General features: G+C 34.6%; 2 protein-coding genes and 2 long non-coding RNA genes across 5 annotated transcripts in view; 2 read left to right on the top strand and 2 right to left on the bottom strand.

Annotated features, from left to right (window-relative positions):
- The window catches only part of LOC134507322 (uncharacterized), a 31428-nt gene extending 27174 nt beyond the window's left edge, over positions 1 to 4254 (bottom strand). The window contains exon 1 of the long non-coding RNA XR_010068894.1: positions 3972 to 4254. This is a non-coding gene — a long non-coding RNA (uncharacterized LOC134507322). The remainder of the gene's footprint in view (positions 1 to 3971) is intronic.
- The window catches only part of HDAC4 (histone deacetylase 4), a 207281-nt gene extending 202504 nt beyond the window's left edge, over positions 1 to 4777 (top strand). For both annotated transcript variants that reach the window (XM_063317859.1, XM_063317858.1), the window contains 2 exons: positions 2791 to 2935; positions 4668 to 4777. In XM_063317859.1, coding sequence (XP_063173929.1) covers positions 2791 to 2935; positions 4668 to 4707 — 185 coding nt within the window. In that variant the 3' untranslated portion in view covers positions 4708 to 4777. The remainder of the gene's footprint in view (positions 1 to 2790; positions 2936 to 4667) is intronic.
- RAMP1 (receptor activity modifying protein 1) overlaps positions 1 to 13409 on the top strand; it is a 322064-nt gene that overhangs the window by 275519 nt on the left and 33136 nt on the right. The gene's annotated exons all lie outside the window — the stretch shown is intronic.
- On the bottom strand, positions 4610 to 9327 carry LOC134507321 (uncharacterized). Its single transcript, XR_010068893.1, has 2 exons — positions 7493 to 9327; positions 4610 to 6471 (listed from the first exon to the last, which is right to left on the bottom strand). It is a non-coding gene; the product is annotated as an uncharacterized LOC134507321 (long non-coding RNA).

The raw sequence follows: 13409 nt of genomic DNA, 5'->3' as shown, positions 1-13409 counted from the left end.
GTATAGCTCCAGTGTTTTAACAATATCTACTGCCAACATTTTACATATAATATTATGTATAAATGTCCAAAATTTCTTAGCTTTTACATAGGTCCACCACATGTGGTATAAAGTTCCTGTTTCCTTTTTACATTTCCAGCAGATATTTGAAGTGTTTTTAAACATTTTAGATAATTTATCTGGAGTTATATACCACCTGAACATCATTTTGTAAAAATTTTCTTTCAAATTATAATTAAGTGTAAATTTTAACCCCTTACTCCACATCCTTTCCCAATAATCATATTCAATATCATGTCCAATTTTTTTCTCCCATTTAGTCATACATTCCTTAATTTGTACATTTACCATTCTTATTTGTAATAATATTTTATATGTTTTAGAGATCATGTAGTCGTTATTGGCATAAACTTGATTATCTCACCAGGATAGTTCTTTTGTAAATTTATAATTTTTCGTATCTATTTTAAATTGTTCTTTTAGTTGAATATACATAAACCAATGACATGAATATCCCTCTTTTTCCAATTCTTCTCTAGTCTTCATTATGTACTTAGTCCCCTCAAACTTTAATAGATCCAAATATTTTAACCATTTATGATTGTCTATCTTTTCTCGCCTTGTAAAGGCTTCTTGAGGGGAGGTCCATAATGGTAAGCTCGATGTTAATATAGGCTTATATTTTTCCCAGATTCTAAGAATAGACCGTCTGATACAATGGTTATTAAACGCTTTATTTGCTTTCAATTTATTATACCATAAAAACCCATGCCAACCAAATTTTAAATTATGTCCTTCTAAATTAAGCAGTTTATAATTTTTTAAGGTAATCCATTCCTTTAACCATAGTAGACCACATGCCTCATAATATAACCTAAAGTCAGGTAGGTCCAAGCCTCCTCTTTCTTTGGCATCCTGTAGTAGTTTAAATTTTATTCTTGGTTTTTTCCCTTGCCAGATAAACTTTGAGAGATCTTTTTGCCATATTTTAAAAGTTTTATCTGTTAGTAATATTGGAATAGTTTGGAATAAGAATAGCATACTAGGCAAAATATTCATTTTAATTGTAGAAATTCATCCCATAAGTGATAAATTTAAATTTTCCGACCTCGATAGATCTTGTTTGATTTCCTTCCATATTTTTACGTAATTATTTTGAAATAAGTCACTAGTCTTTGCTGTAATTTCTATCCCTAAGTATCTAACTTTTTAGCATTATTAAATCCTGATTTATTTTCTAATATAATCTGATTATTTTGTGACATATTTAAATTTATCATTTTCGTTTTCTGTTTATTTTAAGACCAGCTAATTCTCCATATTCTTGTAATTTCTTTAATAAGTAATCAATTGATGTTTGCGGATTTTGCAAAGTAATAACTAAGTCATCCACAAAAGCTCTTAGTTTATATGTTTCTTGCTTTATCTTTATTCCCTCAATCTGGTGGTCTTTTCTAATATCCTCTGTTAATTCTCAGTTAAAGTATTACTTCCAGTACCAATATGAATAGTAGAGGAGATAACGGACAACCTTGTCTTGTTCCTTTTTCTATTAAGCATTCTTGTGTTGTGTCTTCATTTACTACAATTCTAGCTTTTTGAAATGTATAAATTGATTTTACTGCCTTTATGAATCTATCACCAAAATCCATAATTTCTAGAGTCTTAAACATAAAGTTCCAATTTAGGACTTAGTTTCTCCTTCTCTTAACTGTTCTTCTCGTAACCAATCTGATTTAAAATGCAGTGCCCAGAACTGGACACAATATTCAAAAATGAAGCACAGCACAGCAGACTTTTGGCCAGCACAGAATAGAAGCAGTAGTTTGGACAATATAGAAATTTATCTGATGAAGTTTTTAATTACATTTGCCTTTTTTGAAGCCACGTTATTCTGATTTCATACTCCACTTGTGATACTACAACTGAAAGATCCATTTAATATATATTACTGCCAAGCCAGTAATTTCCTCATCCTATACTTGCTCATTTGTTTTCTCTTTCCTAAATGATTTCTTTTTCATTTCTTTTGTTCTGATTTGAATCTGTTACTCATTCTGTTATTTTCCAACACCATTCTTATAACTTAGCAAGTTTATGTTGAATTTTAATCAATGTTTTCTAGGCATCTTCCACTTCAGGGACCCTAATTTTTAATGAAAATGTTGCAGAGGACTACCTGAAAAGGAACTATTGATGAATTTCCTTTGAGTATGGTTTTCAAGACAGCGATATTTAATTACTCACTTTTCACTAGCTGCATAATTAGGCTGTCATGGGGCACTTTATTCAGTGCTTTGCTGAAAACAAGATGTAGTATATCTACAACATACCCCCAGATTTTTGTTCATTTGTTTATTCCCTAAAATGACTCCTCCCTTTCCAATGTTATGTCTGGAATTGCGTGACAGAATGTTTTATATGATCTGTATTTCTTATTTTTTTATTTTTTCAGGAAGCCCTTAGAACATCTCTCTAGTTCCAGTAAATTAGACAAAATATATGTCAATGAAGTAATAACATATCTCCCTATTCTACTGCAGCTCCATTTTGCCCTCTTCTCTTGTTATTTCCTTGTATACCTTTTATTAATTTAAAAGGGACACAAGGAAATAACAGGACAAATGGAGCTGCAGTAGGGAGATTATGTTATTACTTCATTGACATATATTATGTAAAGGCCCTTAGAAGTAAGGATATTTCAGGTTCTTGCAGATTGAAGATGCTCTTCTTTTGTTGTATAGAAAAATAATAGTAATGGATTCTGTAATGGCTTAATTTTTCCTTTAGGTAAGTACTGGCATTCACTCCAACGTTATTCTTCAACAGTCAGTTATTCTTTGATAGACGCACAGAAGCATGATAATGAAGAAGCAGAAACTGTAACAGCTATGGCATCTTTGTCAGTGGGAGTTAAGCCACTTCCTGAGAAAAAGTGAGTTTTATTCTTTACCTCTTTTTTTGTTTGTTTTTGGTTCTTTCGAGTCGATGTTGACTCCCGACGACTGCCTGCAGTTTCACGGCAAGTTTTTAGGAAGTGTTTTGCCACTGCCTCCTTTCCAGGGGTGAGGGAGCGTGACTGGCCCAAGGTCACCCAGCTGGCTTTGTGCCTAAGGCAGGACTAGAACTAGAAAAGCAACCTCTAAATAGTATTATAAATAAATACAGGGATATGCAAAATATTTTTTGTTCCAAATCATTTTGAGAACAAACCTTCATAAAACATTCCATTTCAAGTGTAAAACTCCAGAAGTGAAATGGGCTGCTTTGAGCATTTGGAAAGTGTTTTATGCACAAAACATTTCCAAAATGTTCAAAATACTGTAGTTGAATTTGGCAAGATGAACTTGAGACAGTTCAGAAATACATTTGAAACAATATTTTAGACCTGATTTGGGAAATAACTATGGCTGTATCTTATTCTTTGATCTAGCAAAATCCTCCACCATCAAAAGCAAGAAGGCCAAAGAGTTTTCACAGCTCACCCTTTAATATTTGAGGAGTTTGGGAAGAATAGGTGGTGGCAGTGACATCTTGTTAGGGCAAGGTCATTGTTGAAGATCACTTCCAGTTTTGCTAGATGAAAGAGCATTTCATTATCAAAAGTACACCAAGTTAATATAATGCAATGCTAATGGAACTGATTGGACCTCAGATTTAAGTCAATAGCTTGAAGAAAAACAAATTTACAGAGGCTCCAGAAGTCAGAACACAAACTTGTAAAGGTTTACAATTTAAAATCTAGAAACAGAAATAAAAAACAAATGAAAAATCCGGGGGAAGGATTGGGAAAGGAGAATTGTTATATTCAGCCAGGAGATACAGCTTTAAAATACTCAAAATGAATTATATTAAAAATGCCTCAGTATTTGATTTGAGCAAAAAAATATAATATCATTTAATAATTGACTGGTGAAACCAACTGCTCATCTTCATGGTCTATGTACTGTATATATGGAAGTTGTACTTACATGGAAGGCTCAGAATCTTCTAGAATTACGGCAGGAAATTTGGCCCATCAAGTGCTCATGTTTCATGGGCTTGGGTCCCACCTTTAACTTAGTTGTCCTTCAGCCACCTTAGCAGCAGCACTGGAGAGGATTTTCCCCAATTTCTTTTTTTTTCAGTAGCCTGTCTTGCTTTTGTTTTTTCTTTTCCTTGTAAAAAGAAGGACAGGTGGTACACCTGTAACTTGTTTTTTGAGTGGTCATTTGTGCAACCACAACCACTCTCCCTCTACAGATGCCTGGCCTGGTGTTCTCAGGGAACTGAGGGGAAAGGGCAGGAGTTGCACCTTCTACTCAAAACTGTTCAGCTCTGGCAGATTCTTAAAAGGAGCTGAGAGTACAGATGGCCAAGTATAAGAACCTGTAAGTCAGTGGTAGTATAAACAATCCATTCTTTCACAGCAACTGTTAGAATTTCTCTTCACGTGGAGTTCCAAATATGAAGCAGTTTCTCTTAACAAAATTCTGAGATCCGGACTGTAGATGTTATTAATGATTATTAGGAATAGCCATTAAGGCTGTGTGGTAGAATGTTAAGTGACACATCAGAATAATATTGCTTTGCATGTTTATTAACAACTGCAGCAAATAAACATATGTATCTCGTTCTGAGCCACGCAGATCTATCATTCTGACTACTCTTGATGAAATTGCTTACAGGCTGGATGAGGAGCCCATGGAAGAAGATCCTCTTCTGTAGCGTTCATCTAGTTTGAAGCGCTCCAGTTAAATTCATCTTGTCTTTGAAGGCCTGAACGCTTTCTCTTGTTATACCTGCATCCTGCCCTGATTTTCTTCCAGAAAGGCAGCCATGTTGAAAGAAAGCCTAGTCTTTCCATATTGTATGGATTATGCTCACAGAAAAGAAAAATGCAGGTGAAGAGCAGCAATATGAATTACAGATGCACTGAGTAATCTTCCTTTTTTCCTCAATGGAAGCTATAAGAGGAAAGAGGCTGGGGAACTATTTAGCAAAGTTGCCAGCTTTTGCTGTTGTTTCAAAATCAAAGACTTAACATGGGCGTGACAGTTTTCATTTAAAACTGGTGCTTTATATTTGATTACATACAGACCACTCAAACTAGATTGTACTTTTGTTTCTGTATTATTTTTGTGGTTCTTGCGTACTTGTGAATAAGAGATGTTCTTCAAAACCCAGACCCTGAGGAGGGTTATTTTTCTTCTTATGAAGGGTAAAAAGAGAATTAAGCTTTTTATACATAACATGCAAACTATATAAATGTGGAGAGGAAGAATGTAAAAACAAGAAAGATAGCCCAGAAAAGGGATTGGCTTTAGCATTGCCAAAGCCATTGGAAGAGTTTGTGCCTTTTAAAACAATAGACTGATTTGGGGCAGCTGTTTTTTCCTGACATTTGTGAGGAACTATGCCTTAAAGAAAAGACCTCTGCAGCAGTTCCTCTGGCAGAGAAGGACAAGAACTGCATTCATCAAGAAAGATTCTAGGATTTCTGCTAGCATGATTATTTAAAGCAAGCAAAGGCCAGAGCTTCTCCCAAACAGTCTACAAGTTTATTTTGGATTTTGTTTCCTTGCTGTTTAAATTTTAAAAAAATTAAGGTAGTTGCCAGTAATGTGGCAAATGCTGTTGGGTTTCTAAAATTAATTGATTTTTAAAAAATCCAACGTCGTCTTCTATACATTATGTATAACATTTAAATTATCGATTTGGTTGTAAAGGCATGCACAGATACAATTGCAATTTTTTTTTAAAAAATGGAATGCTTTTTATTAAAAGCAGATAGCATGGGATATTGCTTAATTTTTTAGGTATAAATATATATATACACTGTATAATGAATAATATAAATATATTCCAAGCTTAGAAAAATGACTCTTACAAATTAATAATTAAATATTTATAGTGCATTTATATTAACTATATAAATAAATGCAGATGGCAACCATTGGAAGTTCCTTGCAGAGGATTGGTGGATTGAAAGGTTAAGAAAGGGGATCTAGTTTGAAACTTGCCCATTTTCAAAGTGCAGTTTGAAATGTTTTTAAAATGCCCAACGTTTTAGCCGCTGGGCAACTACCCTAAATATTTCACTTTTAAGTTCTTCAGTGTTGACCCTCTTTTAAAAAACGAAGTATTTCTGGCAAATAATTATTTGCTGCTGCTTCATAATACATTAGTTTTCGTATAAAGCTGTAGAACAGCCTTATTTGCATTGATTTTCATGTTTGGTTTTCATTTGAGAACTGTATTTCCAGACATTAATCATTTCCTGGACATGCATAATTTCTCCTTATACACTGAAGTTTGCTTATTTCCAGCTTTTTTGTACAGAAAACACTTTTCATAGTCTTGTGCATGTTGCAGATTGCTGTATGTGTTATTTTCAGAAAACCCTTTTCTCAAAAGGAAGGATTCCACAGTCATTTTTAGATCAGGAAATTGATTGTATAATTTCTCAGTTCTTCAGTTGTAGTTGTTATGCTACATAAAGAAAATGAGAAACTTTCTTATCTTAAAAGCTTACTAGTATTATAAAGAGTGATATATATACTCTCTGGCAAGGATTATTAAAGGCATTAATAATTTAAATAAGTTGAAAGACTGCAACGTTCTGTTGGTACAATTAACACTGAGCAAACACACAAAAACCATTGTGGTTGAATAATCCCTTTAGAAGATTACTTCAAAATAAATATTAATAATTACTTGTTCTTTGAGAGAGTGCTAATCTTCACCATTTCTTTTCTTCTACACCATTCTCTTTTCTTCTACATATTTTTTAAAATGAGGGAAGTTGACCCTCTGGGTAACTGATTAAATTTTTAGTAGTGGAATTAGAGGAGACTGATTTTTTTTTGTTCCTTAACTGACAGAGTCAATTTATAACTTATTTTATAGTTTTGAAAAGCTTTTTTCTTTCATTCCATTATGACTGGAGTTGTGAGAACATAAACATAAATTTGAGTGAGTGCAGGAGAGTTTTAGGAGTTGATTTAATGCAAAAATTGATATGCAATTTTAAGACAGACACTACAATATTAATGTTCATGCTAACCCAAATATATTCAAAGTGATGAATTCTTTTTGGCATTAGAACTGCCAGGTGCGTACTCTAAGAGTAAAGTTTGATGGTAAAGATAAAATGTATATTTTATAAAACGCTTTGCTGCTGTGATCTAAAAAGATTTTTGTGTGAAATCAGTTGATATCATATTTTGTTAATTTACTTTGTTATCACAATTGATCAAAGTGATAAATTCTCTAATTACTAGAATCTCAAATATATTTTATTTTTGAACATCAAAATTGTCAACAGAATTTTTTTCATCACAAGCAATTGTTAGTACATAACATAATGGTGTTAATATGATGGCTTTTAATGTTGTTACTTTTAAGATGCTTCATTTGTTAGTTTCAAATTGCTACATCACTGGAAGTGAAAAGCTTTTCTGAAGTCAGAAAGAATTTTGGTATACTGTATATAATTTGCCCCATGATCTACTTCTATTTAAAATGGATATAGCATAATCTCACTCCAAGCCTGAAACTGGATTTCTTCTGCAGTTCTTCTAGGAGAGAAAAGAAATGCGTGTTATAAGGGTGGAAATAATTTTATTAATAAAAGGATAATCAAAGAGCTCAATCTGAGTATGACAATGTATCTCTAATTACCACATTTTTATATTCTATAAATAAGGGGTACCTAAATTCCACCAGCAAAATTCTGTATGTTATTTTGATTAACCCAGTTTTGAAGGTGTAGGGTGAGTTACTACAGTTCTTCTCTTGTAGCAGTTGAAAAACAGGAGCATCTTAAAACTGAATTACCTAAAAGTGAGCTCCAGATTATAGTACAGTATAATAGAGTATATCATTGTTATTTTACTTTCAGTAAACAAACATTCCTTTTTATTAATCATGTACTCATTCCATTTTTTCTTTTATAAACTTTTGGGCCCACATTTTATGGGCATTGATATATATAAATATATAAATATATATATATATATAAATAAATATATATGAATATATTTTTTTAAGTTTCATACACATTGAGGTTGCATGGTCTGTTAGGTTGGCATGCCTTTATAGTGTAAACAGATTTTGCACGCCACACTTGGCAGCTCTGGGAAAAAGCTTTCTAATGGCATTAGCCAGAGATAAAGTTTGGGAAGTTTTATGTCACACAAAAATAAGGAGCATGGAAAAGAGAAGTTTGTTTGGACTTATTAAGGACCTGTGCTTTTATTGTAAAATTTTAAAAATACAAAGGACTACTTAAACATTTGTCATTTTAAAAGAATAGCATTTGTGACAAACCAATAATAGAATATATTGTATTTATGTGGAAATGTTCTAGGAGAACTATGCTGAACACACAACTGCCTGTGTCATTTTCTTTTTTTAGAGAAGGAGGGAGAAGAATTCTGTTTTTTTGTAAGGGTTAAAGAAGGTGCAAGCCTATGCTAATTTCTGTTTATATTAATTCTCAGATAAAATGACAATAACTTTAAGAGTTAACTCTTCAGCTCAGCTGTATTACTTTTTAAATTACTAGGAATTATATATCAAAGAGATTTTTGACATTTAAGCAGTGCTGTACTGTGCAAACACTGTGGATTGAAACAAAACTTTGTATCAGCAGGAAATGGTTTCTTCATAGTGATAGTTGATCTTGGTTTCCTCCCAGCTTCATATTGTATTTGAGATTAATTAAACGGTAAGGGCCGGGGAAAATAATTTAACACTTCTGGTGCTTTACATTGGTGGTAACCCATATATATGGGTTGAAAAACTATTAACCCAAGAATTTATTACAAATATGTAGTATGAAAAGTTGTAACTTTATTATATTCTGCTTTATGCCTATACATGCTCAGTAAGTCACCATTGATAGCAGCTACCAGTTTAGTCTGTAATTTAGACAATTTCATTCTTAATTGTATGAACCCCTTAAATTATAGTAGCATATTCTTTGTACTTAAATTTTATTATGACCTTTTTCTTAGTAGATTTGAAATTTGGGTTATTTTTTCCTAGGTCTCTCTCATTCCTGTTGTTTATTACGTTGTTTTACTTTTTTTTTTAACCAATGGTGTCTTTCTCTAACTATACCAACATCAATCTCAACTTTAATAGAAGTTCAGTATTTTGTACCACATTATGACAACTTGTTATTATTGTGGTGTAAATAAAAATATAAAATGATTACAAAATTATCTCTATTGAGGTTAATAACAATTGTCTTCTCTTTTCCTTTGTCAATTCATTTTTTGTATGTGTATGCTAAAATGTAATTTGAAAAACTGCCAACTTTTGAGTATGGTTTTCCAAACAGATGGCTCCTGGCTGCAACATCAACTAATGATACTATGCATCTTTCTATCATGGATAATTTTTCCTGAAAAAAGAATGAAAGAAATGGAAACAAAACATAGGAAGCTGACATCATATGAAATTACATGAGAAGTACAATGCAACAGGGAAAAAAATGCTGTCTCACAGAAATGAAATGTCTTCAGAAGTCTCGAATAGAAAAACTTCTTTAAAAAAGTAGGCAAGTCTCTAAGAATTAGTGAGGCCTTACGGAAAACTTGCTTTCAGGCTTTATGCCACCTTAAATCTCAGCATTAATAAGAGCATGCACTAAACTTAGTGAACATACTAACGAACACAAGCAAAGTAGTTCTAATACACCCTTACAGCCTGAAAACCTGAATAGCATTTTTACAACACTTGCTGCATGTATACAGTGCACAGCACCATCTATTGTCACTCTCTCAGCCCTCTGAGGCAGGGGCAAGCCATCTCTGAAATCGTGCCAAGAAAACTGCAGGAACTAGTCCTGGCAGTCGCTCAGAATCAGACACGATTGAATAACGGGAAATAAGGACTGCTTACCTACAAAACAAAACACAATACCCATCTATAAAACACAATGGTAATTTCACAGCAAAGATTAAAAAAAATAAATGAGCCAGATGGGCAGCTGAGGAAGACTGCTTTTAATCTTTGCCAAACTCTGGACTGGCCACTCACAATTTAATCTGGATGCATCTGCAGCTCTGTATGTACCTTAAGCAAGCTAGCGATGGGCCCAGCATAACCAGGTGTGACTGAGCATGTATTTAACTCCTGTTTACTTATCCTACCCCCTGTACCACCCGATCCATAGCAGGGATTGAACTGGATCCTGACACTTTAAATGTTCAGGATTTTTAAAAAGGCCATTTGCATTTTGCTGAGTGCCATTGTACCATCCACAGTGCTCTGAATTAATATTATCCCTTCTCATTAGCTGCTCCAGTGTAGAAGAGAATGCATCCTTTTTATTAAATCCTCAGAAATCTCAAAAAAGCAGAAAAAAAAAAAGATTCATGACTGCAGTAAGAAAACTTTGGATATAATCAAACTTTGTTATATTGTCCCAAATTTGAAGGTATAGCTGCTAGATTATTCTTTTTCATATTTTAGTCCACAGGTGGTGGTTTGTTTTTGGCCTATGACTGTAAATTAATAAATTCTGAACACACACCTCCTTTTGTCCTTCCAGGAATCTTTAGAAGGATCCTAGAGGCTTTACTAGTCTAGCAACTGACTAGTTGCAGATACAGTTTTCCTACAGTCTCACAGAAGATGCTTAATCCTTGGGAGAAGAGCAATGACAAATCTTGATAAAATAGTTAAGAGCAGAGACATCAGACTGACAACAAAGGTCCGCATAGTGGTGTTCCCCGTAGTAACATATGGCTGCGAGAGCTGGACCATAAGGAAGGCTGAGAGAAGGAAGATAGATGCTTTTGAACTGTGGTGTTGGAGGAAAATTCTGAGAGTGCCTTGGACTGCAAGAAGATCAAACCAGTCCATCCTCCAGGAAATAAAGCCAGACTGCTCACTTGAGGGAATGATATTAAAGGCAAAACTGAAATACTTTGGCCACATAATGAGAAGACAGGACACCCTGGAGAAGATGCTGATGCTAGGGAGAGTGGAAGGCAAAAGGAAGAGGGGCCGACCAAGGGCAAGATGGACGGATGATATTCTAGAGGTGACGGACTCGTCCCTGGGGGAGCTGGGGGTGTTGACAACCGACAGGAAGCTCTGGCGTGGGCTGGTCCATGAAGTCACGAAGAGTCGGAAGCGACTAAACGAATAAACAACAACACAGTCTCACAAGTGACAAGGAGAAAAATTCAACCAACACAAGAAAGCAAGAAAGCCCCTCACACACACACACACACACACACACACACACACACTGCAAGAAATGTAGCAGCCTTACCTCAAGGAAGAGGGCTGGCTATAACTTACTGTTATAAGCATATGTTAGTATCAGTTTTAATGAATGTGCAGAATAGAGGAAGGATCACCTGGTGTCCTACTTTCCATCTCTATTCTGCTGCCCTTATGTACATAAAAAGGGTTAAGGATGGAATAACCAGAGGCCTGTCCAACCAAAGGCGGTCCTAATTACTCACAGTATTGTTTTCAATGGCTTTGGAAAATTTTGTGCTTTTGATATAGCAGTATAGATAATGTAAATGATTGCCTGTTCATGTCTTTCTCCCTGGTTTGATGTTCCATTTTGCCATTTAACTTTTTTCTATCAAGCTATATTTTTGCTAGCTAGGCTGAGTGACCTATGTGCTTGCTCTGGATATAAGGATTGACAGGGAATGTGCTAGATACAGTCTAACTGGGAAATTACCCACAGTAATTTTCCAGCAGATGGTTTTATAATCAATGTAGGATAGTTCTGCTGAAATAGAGAAATTATGGTCAATGCAGGATAAGAGATTTTTATAATAATAAATCACCACAAAATAGTCACAAGTAGATTGCCAGTTGTCATGGTCTACATCAGAGGTGTCAAACACACAGTTCATGGGCCGCATGCAGCTACAACACTCCCGAGTGTGGCCTGAACTGGGAAATATTTAACAAAATAAAATAAAAATACAATAAAACATAGAAAATAGAACATTTTAAAACTAAATGATAATAAATTTAATTGCCAGCCACCATAAAACCCCAGGCTCATGACTTGCGGTGAGTCCTGCCCAAGCTCACTGCCTTAACTTTTTTTGGGCGCTGTCTGGGCACAGACCGAGCAGGAGCACCAGGTGACAGCAGTTCCCTCTCAGGCTGCATGGCAGCAGCGCCAAGCAAGCCGCACTGCTGCAGTTAAACCCAGGCGGTGAGCTTATGCCTTTCCCCAGGGCGACAGGCAGGCAGCCAGCCTTGCACTGGTAGTCAGCCTGCTCTGGACCCCGGGCCCTCCAGCGCATGAAGGAGTGCCTGCCTTCAAAACAGGTTGAATTACTGTCCGTTGAATTTTGGGCTGCACAAGGTCCTTGATGGTTGTTAACTTTATAGAAAAATCAATTTTAAAATTAATAATAATTAAAAAGTTTAAATAAGTTCAGAACACATCCAGAGAAGAAGGAATGAATGGGTAAAAAAAGAAAGTGGGGGACATCTAAATGCTTTTTGTGTAATGCTTTTAATAAAATAGTTTCTGACAAAAATGCCAAGTTTCTAGCAAAGAATATTAAATTAATTTTGAGTCTTCTTGTATGTGTTTTTTAATGATTTTGAATCTATCCAATATTAAAATATAAATGTTTATGCTTCTTTTTATCTATAACTAGTTCCTAATTTGTATGCATGTTTATAACAAAATACATATAAATATTGAAAAAAAAATAGTCAAATTTGTAATAATATGTCTCTTTTTTATTTATTAATTACATCTGGTTCCTATCTGATTTTAATGTGCTGATGTATTAATAAACAAGAAAACATATAAACATGTGGTTTTCTAAGTCAATATGTGGCCCACAGGGATCCTTATGTATGGTTTAGTGGGCCCCATTTCTATCTGAGTTTCGTACCACTGGTCTACACAGTTCCAACTCAAAATGTTTTTGAGGAGGAAGAACGTAAGAGATTCAGCATTTTGCTGCTTAACAAAAATTGATAAATTAATAATTAATTACCTCTCCCAACCTAACGGAACAATCTCAAAAATATCTATGTTGTTATTAGACAAGAAGTTAAGGGAGCTCTCAAGAGAAGCCTAGGAGAACTCCTTAATCTCACAACACATGAACAGACTCAACCATAGTTTCAACTGGGAAACTGAATATCCTAAACCAAGCCAAATCCAAAAATGCCAGAGAATTCCTGGAAGCCTGGCACTCAGACAAAGCAGCCATCAACAGATGCATAGAGGTAAACAACATTTACATACCATTCCAAAGAGACAATAGAAAAGCCAAAAGACCAGTACACTCCTTTGCCAGCAATCAACACCCAGATATGCAAAAATCAACACTAGGATTAACACCAGATGAACCATCAAACAGCACAATACACCCTAATCAAGGAACTATTAACTCAAGCAATCAACCAAGCAG

This window comes from Candoia aspera, chromosome 1 (assembly GCF_035149785.1).
Source record: "Candoia aspera isolate rCanAsp1 chromosome 1, rCanAsp1.hap2, whole genome shotgun sequence".
NCBI lineage: Eukaryota > Metazoa > Chordata > Lepidosauria > Squamata > Boidae > Candoia > Candoia aspera.
Note: the sequence above shows the minus strand (reverse complement) of the source record. Positions and strands in the feature narration are given on the sequence as shown.